This window comes from Macaca fascicularis, chromosome 3, assembly GCF_037993035.2.
Source record: "Macaca fascicularis isolate 582-1 chromosome 3, T2T-MFA8v1.1".
Lineage (NCBI taxonomy): Eukaryota > Metazoa > Chordata > Mammalia > Primates > Cercopithecidae > Macaca > Macaca fascicularis.
Genome location: NC_088377.1, coordinates 12,514,639 through 12,525,238, shown reverse-complemented (window position 1 = coordinate 12,525,238; position 10,600 = coordinate 12,514,639). Strand labels below are relative to the sequence as shown.

Sequence of the window (10,600 nt, the reverse complement as noted above, 5' to 3'; positions counted from 1 at the left end):
TCTTCCCTGATCCACTGCAATGTCCTCACCCTGAGATCTGAAACAAGAGGCAGACATGGGAGCTGAGTTGTCTTTTGGGAGAATCCTAGTGAGAAGGTTCTCCAACTGGCGCCACCAAGTGAAGGCCTCATGGCAGACTAACCCCTCCCCTTCCTGAGGCTGGGAGGAGCTGCTGTCCTTCTAATTCTGTGAGCTACCTCAGTTGCCTTCCCCAAAATCACACACACACACACACTTGCATAGGCTAGGTAGAGCTCTTTTCTGTAATTGCCAACAGAACACTAACTGTATTTGAAGAATAAGCTGGCATTCTTATGCTCTGGTAGAAATCAAGGTAATTGGTTATGAGAATCAGAGCCCACCTGTGACTCCAGGAAGAGATGCATAAATACCAAGAATGTAGTCTCTAAATTCTTTCTTTAAATCATTTTTTAGAAATGTGATGAGTATATCACACAGGAAAAATCAAATTGTAATGCAACCAAGTTGATGCAAGTTTTATTTAGGAAGTGGGTTACAATCACCTGGGGAAGCTCTAGTTACCTTGATTTGGTTTAGTACAAACCCTGGTACCGTCAACCACAGATCCCCGGAGGAAGTCATTCCTGGATGACTTCCTTATCGATTTTCAATAATTTCCATTTCAGAGGAAGGCCTTTATCTGACCTGATCCCCTAAGTCTTGAGGGGAAACTTACACAGGGACAAAGACAGTAGGTGTCTGGAATGTTGAGAATCAGTGTGTTCTGTTACTGTCTCCTTCAAGGCTGGTGGCACATGCAAATCTCTTTCCCACTCTCCGGTTGAATACTAACGCCATGGTGCCCACACCTTCCCTATTAGTCCACGTACATGGGGTTTGTCAAGACAGTGGTTCATGGTTCTGACCCTGAGCATGTCAGATTTCAGGGGCTTTACGCAAAATATCCATACTACTTGGGACTATTTCTCATCAGTATTGCTCACAATGGAGCCTACACACCCATAGTTCCCATCCAACACATCTCCAAGGCAGACTCTCAGACCAGCTCCCAGAAAGGGAGAGAGTTTAGATCAGGCAGCAGAGAGGTGGCCTAGGAAGTCGTCCTTGGAGCTCATGCACCTGTGTTTGGGCACCAACAGGAAGACGGTGGCTTTTGCTCTTTGGGAGATACCTTTGGAGCCAGTCTCTGACCACATGTCTAACAGGGCAGGCATCCTTGGAGTTTCCATGGCAGTCTACTGACAGTCAGCGGTGAGGATTAAATAGTATAGAGTCTCACTGAGTGCTCTTTGAGAGGTCAAACAATGAGAAGTCCTACAAATGATCATTGAGCTACAGTAAGAAGTGTACTGAATCTGTTTTTTCCCCTATAAATATAAAAGCCTATAAATATAAAAATCTTGGTGAAAAAAAGTGATCCCAGCCTCCCACACAGCACATCACACATCTTCTCTTTTCAAATTTGACTCCAAGGCCCACTTCCTTCAGGAAATCATTTATCCAATGGTATCATTTAGGATATTTTTGGTTGTGAGGAACAAAAGCCAAGCTCCAACAGACTTAATAAAAAGAACTCATGGGTTCACAAACTGAAAAACTCCGGTGGTAAATGAAGGCTCTGGGTACAGTTCGTACAGGCTCTGGTCTGTGTAATTTCCTCATTCTGCTCCCCTCTAGATGCTGTTTTTTTTTGTGTGTGTGTGTGTTTTTGGTTTTTTTGCCTTCAAGTTGGATTTCTTCATGGTGGCAAAATGAATCCAGCAATTCTGTCAGAGGTTTTCGAACCAGAGCGACTCCATCTTAATTAAAGGCTGTGTAAAATGAGGATGAGACCTGCTGGGCGGCATTCCAGGAGGGTAGGCATTCTTAGTCACAGGGTGAGACAGGAGGCCAGCAGGACTGGCATCACAAGATACAGGCCACAAAGACCCTGCTGATAAAACAGGATGCAATAAAGAAGTCAGCCAAAATCTTTATCAGAGGTGATAAAAGTGACCTCTGGTTGTCCTCACTGCTCATTATATGCTAATTATAATGCATTAGCGTGGTAAAAGACACTTCTACTAGTGCCATAACAGCTTACAAATGCCATGGCAATGTCCAGAAGTTACCCTATACAGTCTAAAAGGAGACCCTATATAATCTAAAAGAACTGAGGGTTCTGAGAAATCCCTGGCCCTTTCCTGGAAAATCTATGAATAATCCACCCCTTGTTTAGCATACAATCAAGAAATAACCACAATGTACTCAGTCAGGCAGCCCCTACTGCTGCTCTGCCTATGGAGCAGCCAGTCTTTTGTTTCTTTACTTTCTTAATAAACTTGCTTTCACTTTACTTTATGGACTTGCCCTGAATTTTTTCTTGTGCAAGATTCAAGAACCCTCCCTTGGGGTCTGGATCAGGATCCCATTCCCGTAACAATTCCAGGTTCAGATCTGCTTTTAACAGCATCCAGAGCAAGAGAAAGCCTTTTTGTTCCAGAATTCCGCATTAAAGTTCTTCTGGTCATTCTTATTGGGTTGTGTCTCTTAGGTCAGGTGTCCATCCTGGTCCCAAGCAATGAGGCCAGGAGATGGGATGCAATGACTGGATCATCTAGGCCTCTTATTCTCACTTCTTAAAACACTTATTCTTATTATTTTTAAAAAATTATTTTCAGTCAGCTTTCTCATGTTGAAACTTATTCCAATTCTTGAACTGGGGGTGGTTTCAACTTCCCTAGAGCTGTATGGGTCCTCAAATGAAAATTCGGGGCAGCTGGATTAGAGGAGGGGGAAATGCATGCTGCAGGGCCAACCAACAAGGGGGGATTGTGCCAATTCACTCTTCCTATCCTCAGATTCACCTAAGTTCTGGCCATTCAGCCCGATTTGAATGCATTCTGCATTCCTATGACTGTGGATTACATTTTTGTCTACCCTTGTGTCTCCTGTTTTGCCCTGCCCTGTAAGCATCTCAAACATATGCATAAAGACTATATAAACTATATAAATAAACTAACGCTTCTGTTTTCAACCTGTAGGATGATGACAATGGTGACAACGACAATGATGGTGGTAATGATGTGGAAAATGTGAAAAGAAAAAGAAATACTTGGAAATATATCTCACCCTCCATAAACAAAGCTCGGAGTTTAATTCCAACCATGATGAGTTCATGGGGTGAACTGCAGACCACTGTCTGTGGACAGGAAAAAGATATTTCATCTCTAGCCCCAGGGACATCTCCAGAAGCTGAACTAGATGAACTTTATATAAATTGGTACAAAATATAATTTTCTCTTTGCCTGCTGAAAGCCACTTGTAGAAATTCTGTTAATCAGAATCTCCCTAAGTTAATCAGTCATCTAGACAAGATCTTATTTCTTTTTTAGACAAAGAAAAGTATCTAAGTAACAAGTATTTGTAAAACATTTGAGTGAAGCATATGGTATGTAATGTAAGGAAATCTAAGAATGTCCACATGGGAAATCTCATGGATTCAATTGATAGCACAGGTCATCAACTGACATGCAGATGGAATTCTCTTGTAGAACAAAACAACACAGCCATTGCTTAGAGACTAATTGTCAATGAGTTAGTCATTTCCTGTTTCAGAATAGCATCATGACCACCACCTTCAATGCCAACATCAATCACCATTATCAACATCATAACCACCACCAATAACATCACCAACACCAACACCGCCATCAACATAAACCATCGCCACCACCAAAACCATTGGCATCGCCTAGCACCACCAGTCACCACCATCACCACTCACCACAACAAGGTTTATATTTATATACTTGTTTTACTTTTCAAAATTCATTCACATGCATGGTTTCATTAGATCTCATCTACTTGGTAAGGTTGGCAGATCTGACATCATTAGCCTCATTTTATCTGTACGGAAACTGAGTTCTAGAGAAGCGAAGTGATGCGTGAAAGGACACTGAAGTGGTTGATAATCAAACCCAGACTAGAGTTTGGTTCTTCTGACTCCAAAATTAATGCTTTTTTTCTTTAAAAAAATTATTATTATTATTATTTTTTGAGACAGGGTCTCACTCTGTCACCCAAGCTCGAGTGCAGTGGCATGATCACAGCTTACTGCAACCTCAACTTCCTAAGTTCAAGCAATCCTCCCACCTCAGTCTCTCAAGTACCTGGGACCACAGGCACATGCCCGGGTGCGGTGGATCATGCCTGTCATCCCAGCACTTTGGGAGGCCAAGACGGGTGGATCACAAGGTCAGGAGATCAAGACCAGACTGGCCAAAATGGTGAAACCTCGTCTCTACTAAAAATACAAAACAATTAGCCAGGCGTGGTGGCACATGCCTGTAGTCCCAGCTACTCAGGAGGCTGAGGTAGGAGAATTGCTTGAATCCAGGAGGCAGAGGTTGCAGTGAGCTGAGATTGTGCCTTTGCACTCCAGCCTGGCAACAAGAGCAAAACTCCGTCTCAAAAAAACAGGGTCTGTCTAGGTTGCCCAGGCTGCACTCAATCTTCTAGGCTCAAGGGATCCTACTGCCTCAGGGTCCCTAAACACTGGGATTACAGGCATGAGCCACTACACCCAGCTCCAGTGCTTTTTTTTTGACGTACCTAATTCTTTCAATGAAAATGAAGAATTTCCAACTTCTGACATTAACAACTTTGGTCCTATATTCAAGCCAGAGTCTTTCAAATAAAATAGCCTTTTAAAACCATCTGTCCCCAAACCCTAGATGTTCCAAGTGAGGAACTAGCTGCTCAGTTTATGTGACGCCCCAGAAGTTGAATTTTAACCCAGGACATTCGACTCCAAATTCACTCTTCTTTCCATGACAAGGAGCCACCTCTTTGTATGACCCCAGGAGTCTCCGGATTCCTCCGAGAACAGTGGAACAGTGCCCTTCCCCAGAGCACGGGCTTTGCCAGTGAAGATTGAATTTGGCTAGAAACCGCTGCCCTGCTCTCTCTTCTCGAAGCACCTGGAAGCCTGAGGAGGAACTGGGTGGCTGGCTCTGGTCACAAACTAGCAGCCTGATCCACCCGCAACCCCACCCCTGGTCAGCGATGCACCCGCAGCCCCACTCAAGGGCTCCAAGTAAAACCAAAGCTGCTCCCCTCCAAGAAGTCTGGGGCCATCCTGGGGAAGGCCTCCTGGCCTTGACTCTCAGGGAGTCTCTGGGGTTGCGGTTTGGGGCCTGCTGCTCCCGCCCTTTGCCCCCAGGTGGGCCTGGCAGGGCTGCAGCACAGCTCTGTTGCTAATGGTCAGTGAGGAACACTTGGCGACCTTGCCCTGGAGTCCTTTCATTTTGAGTTCAGAGGTCAGATTTGAGTAATAAACATCTTCTAAGGACTTGTCATTCTTTCTGAGAATGTTGCTGGCCAGCCGGAAGACGAAAATCACCGCGTAGATGCCGATGATGGTGAGGATATACCAGGCGGCACTAGTTCCATCTGGCACCTTCAGAGCCCTGGTGGAGTTGGTGTCATTCCTCCCCTTCGTGTGGTCATCCAGTAGGAGCCTCAGGAGGGTGCTGGCCTGGGTCTGGTTGGAGGCTTCATGGGGAGTCCACTTGGCCCCTGAGAAACAGAAAGGACCAGATGAGACCCAGCGTCCTGGGCTGAGGGCTGCCTGGCCACACCAAGGAGAATGGAGCCCTGGTGTCCATGAAAATGTGGCGCTGCTCAAGAGGCCTTCTCTGAGGCACGAGCAGGAGTGTAACGACAGGTATGTCAATATATTTTTAAAAATCAAAGGAGTCCAAAACACTATGTTTTTGTTGTTGTTGTTGTTGTTTTGTTGTTTATTTTGCTTTTTGTTTTTTGCTAGAGAGACAGAGTCTCACTCTGTCACTCAGGCTGGAGTGCAGTGGCATGATCACAGCTCACTACAGCCTCGAACTCCTGGGCTCAATCGATCCTCCCACCTCAGCCTCACAAATAGCTGGAACTATAGACATGCAGCACCATGCCAGGCTATTTTTTTCTTTTTTCTCTTTTTTTTGTTTTTTGTAGAGATGGGGTCTCACCATGTTGACCAGGCTGGTTTTGAATTCCTGGTCTCAAGAGCTCTTCTCACCTTAGCCTCCCAAGCACTGGGATTACAGGCATGAGCCACTGTGCCCAGAAAAACACTAAGTTCTTGAATAGGAGACACAACATCATAAAGATGTCAGTTATCCCCCAAATAATTTATACCACAAACATAATTGCAATGCAAACAACAACAGGATTTATTTGTGAAATCAATGCACTATTCATTTAGAAAAATCAACTGTTGGCCGGGCATGATGTCTCATGCCTGTAATCCCAGCACTTTGGGAGGCTAAGGTGGGAAGATTGCTTGAGCCCAGGAGGTTGAGACCAGCCTGGCCAACATGACAAGACCCTGTTTCTACAAGAAATAAAAAAAATTAGCCATGTGTGGTATGCAGGCCTGTGGTCCCAACTACTCAGGAGGCTGAGGCCGGAGGATCACTTGAGCTCAGGAGGTTGAGGCTGCAGTGAGCTGTGTTCACACCGTTACATTCCAGCGTGGGACCCCATTAAAAAAAAAAACCAAAAAAACAGAAAACAGAAAAAGAAAGAAAGAAAAAGAAAAAGAAAAATCAACTGTCAAGGCTAATTAGAAAAAAAAAATCTGAATAAAAAGAATGATTAATGAATTAGCCTAGCCACAAATTTTAAATCAGCCAGCCAGCAAAACTAATTTACATTTTTTTCAATGAATTAATGCTTTATATGCACACAGCCCAGCTGGGACTTGCTGGGCTTTGCAGAGTGTGTGGGTTGGGTGTTCTTCAGAACCAGGTACAACTCTCCCTATAAAACTACAACAGCACTGGGCACGGTGGCTCACACCTGTAATCCCAGCACTTTGGGAGGTTGAGGCAGGCAGATCACCTGAGGTCAGGAGTTCGAGACCATCCTGGCCAAAATGGTGAAATTCCGTCTCTACTAAAAATACAAAAATTAACCGGGCATGGTGGCACACGCCTGTAGTTCCAACTACTAGGGAGGTTGAGGCAGGAGAATCGCTTGAATCCAGGAGGCAGAGGCTGCAGTGAGCCAAGATTGGGCCACTGCACTCCAGCCTGGGCAACTGAGCAAGACTCCGTCTTAAAAAATAAAAAATAAATAAAATAAAACTACGACAGCTAAAATAGTGTGATGCCGAAAACACAGGCAAGCAGACCAATGAAACAGAGTAAAAACAGCATCAATAGCTAGGAATTAGAATTTGACAACTAGCTAATAAAGGAGCATTTCTGATCGGTGGGAAAAGATGGATTATTCAATATGTAGCATTGGGGAAAGTAGCATTAGATCCACATCTCTCCACCACATGACCAGATAAATCGGTCCAAATTAAAAAAAAACAGCCCAGATAAACCAAATATTTTAACATAAAAAGTGAAACAATTCATAGTACTAGAGTACAGCATGGCAGATTTTTTCTTTATCGTCTCAGAGTGGCATATTCTTTTAAGCATAACAAAAATTCAGAAGAAAAAAAGAAGAACTATAAATCAAATAAAACAACATAAAAAAATTTAAGCTATTTCATACCATAAAACCAAGAGGCAGATGACAGAGTGCAATTTATATTACTGATTTTCTAAATAGCCTTCAGTTCTGTAAGAAAAAGTTTAAAACTGCGGTAGAAAAATGTGCAAAAGATATGGACAAATAGTTCATAGGGAAAAAATGAACATTCAACATAAGAAGAGCTTCTCAATATCACTCATGTAAGAAAAATGCAAATAAAGATAATAACTAGAAATCATTTTGTCACCTATTGGATTTGCAAATTCATGATGTTTCAGAATAAACTAACAAAAAAAATTGGCTTTTTTTGTTCTTTTGTCCAGCTTAGAAGAAAGGTGTCTAAATTGGGAGCAAAGGTGGCAATGATGTGGACTTGACTCCAAAAGAAAAAACCTTGTAAAAGAAAAGAAACAAGTGCCTCTGCATTTCAGGGGGTCAGGATTGGCATTTTAAAAATGTCAACAAATAAATGTTCACATCCACACTTGACATTTTTTCCAAGGAGAATTTTAATTGTATAATTGCTGGTAAATTCATACAACCAATATGGAGGGCACACGGACAAGATCTATGAGCATTACAAATGCACTTACCTTTGACCCAGTAATTCTATCTCTAGGAATCTATCCTAAAGATGCTCCAGAACATCTAGAAACAATATATGCTGCAGGTTAGTCATCGCAGTCCTGCTTGTGATGACGAATGCTTGGGAGCAGCTTGAATAGCACCAACTGAGAAATGGCGAAATGCATTTGGAACCTTCATGCAGTGGAATACTATGCAGTCATAAAAAATAATAAGGAGTTTTTATGGTACTGAATGTTAATAAGTGAAAAAATAATCTAATGGTGATATGCTATGCAACACCACTTGTAAAAAAGGGGGAGGTTATATGTCATTTGCTTGTAGTTTTTGTATGTATAGAACATCTCTGGAAGAATGCATAAGAAATTAGTATCGTCAATTGCCTCTTGGCGAGAGACCTGGGGGAAGAAGATATATTTTTCACGGTATGCCCTTTTGTACACTTAGTACTGTGTGTACTTATTTTTGAAAAGAAAGAGTGTACAAGTTGGTACTTTTCTGGTCTCCCTGGTGAAGTGCCCCTGGGTAAAGACGTTGTGTGCCCTTGTAAGACCAGAAGATTAAGATCTCAATTGCTGTTTAATTCAAAACTGTTTTCTCTACTTGGAGAGTCAGTGGAGAAAATGAAACAATGAAAACTAGAGATGTAGGGTGCAATCCTGTGAGACGTTTCCCAGTGGGGCTTTACTGGCTCAAACCCCCATTTCTTGCTCTGTATGAACACAAATGTATTTTAAAACACGTCATAGGATCAATCTCGTAGGCCACTGGGTAGACCAAAGGTGCTCCAAAACGCTTCCCATTTGATAGCTGTATGTTTGTTGCTAATTCATTTTGCTAATGCAAGACTCAGAGAGGCCAGTATTTTTTATTATAGTTAGTTTCCAGAATGAGTGACTAGGCTTATTACTGATAGACGAAGTAATAAACTATTTAAAAATTACTTTTCAAACTACACGTGACAAAGCCCAGGACAAATGAACAGATTTAATTACATAAAATTAGTCACTCACAAGAAACACCACCACAAGAATAAATTTTACGCCATTGTTTGGTGGAACGGTTTGAGACATTAAAGTAAGGAAGGTGAAAAATTCCCGTAATTATTACAACAAACAGCAAATCAACCCAACAAGAACACAGTATTCTTATATTAGGGCAAGAGAACTTATTGAAACTCAGAACACATGTACAAACTCATAGAACTTTCTGGAAATTGTCATAGAACGATGCCATATATTCAAATACAAATAAAATATTCCCAACTAAGGACGACATATAGAACATTAAATTATTTAAAAACCAGTCCATTTTCTACATGAAAGAAACTCACTATATTAATTATTGCAATACATTACATTTTACCTTTTTTACAAAGGTAAAAGTAAGTTAGGTTGTATCTTAATGGACAAACATATCCTGTAGAAGAGAGAAACTTTTTCCTCCGTGCCATTTGGTACTTGTAATTTAATGATGTTAAATATGTAAGTAAATCTCAAACTGCCCAACCTTGCATTGTAGCTGAGTACTCACATTCCATGGGATGGTCTTGTCCTTGACTCTTGGAGGGGCAAGTTCAAGCGGCTGCCATGCACAGAAGGGGAAGATGATGAAAGGAGAACTCCTTCTCCTAGGGAGGGATCAGTCCTACCGCAGTTGGGCTGCACTGAGTTTCCAGAGCAGGAAGTAATATGATCTTCCAACAATCTCAGGGCAGCACCAAACAGAAATTTAGTAAGTGGATGACTTTGCTCTCATGCAATTAATCAGAAGATCCGATTTGCTGTGTCTTCTGTTGCATCAGAACAGAAAGCACTTCCCAGCTTTGACTTGTTAAGAAGTTCTAAATCAAAACAATTTTTTAAAACATGCTGGTATTAAGGAATCTCCAGCTCTCCCAGGTCCCATCATGAGCTGAGGTGGCCAGAAGCTCTCCCTGAGGCTGGCTTTCAGCTTAGAGCTTGGATGGCTATTGAATTCCCCTGCGTTCTGCACCTGTTGCAGGTGTGGTAGATGGCCAGGTGTGGCAGAGATCTGTCATCATAGGGCCAGGAAACTCCATGGTCAAGAGTCACCAGCTTCCTCTGGACAGTCTCCCAGATGAGGAAACCCAGACAGGAAGGGAGTGACACCCCCAGGGTGACACACCTGAGGGGCCTCGGGCTTTCCCGGCTTTCCCTGAGGGGTCAGTGGGCAGTGGGCTCCCGCGCCAGGTGGTGAGAAACGGCTCTTCTCTTTCCCAGAGTCACAGACTGCATTGGAGTTGAGGTAGGCTTAACTGGAAGGTGCTAGGTTAAGTGTCTGGGGGTAAAGTTTCCCTAGGAACAGGGAAGGAAAAGTTGGAAGACTGGCAAGTTCAATCATCCAGCCATTGTTTCCAGCTCCATTTCTTCCTAATCCTCACTCTAGGAGTCCAACCTGCCACATTTGTGATGGTTGGTTTTTAAGATACAATTTGATGAAATTTCCATCAATGGGGTACTGGGTAAGTAAGTTATAAAATAAG

At 42.7% G+C, this 10,600-nt stretch overlaps 1 protein-coding gene across 1 annotated transcript; it reads right to left on the bottom strand.

Moving 5' to 3' along the window:
* Positions 1–486: 486 nt before the first annotated feature.
* Positions 487–9,748, bottom strand: SMIM34 (small integral membrane protein 34). The gene is made up of 2 exons (XM_005548756.5): positions 9,628–9,748; positions 487–5,541 (listed from the first exon to the last, which is right to left on the bottom strand). The coding sequence occupies exons 1-2, from the start codon at positions 9,632–9,634 to the stop codon at positions 5,129–5,131; spliced, it is 420 nt and encodes a 139-aa protein (XP_005548813.3). The 5' UTR covers positions 9,635–9,748; the 3' UTR covers positions 487–5,128.
* Positions 9,749–10,600: the final 852 nt, after the last annotated feature.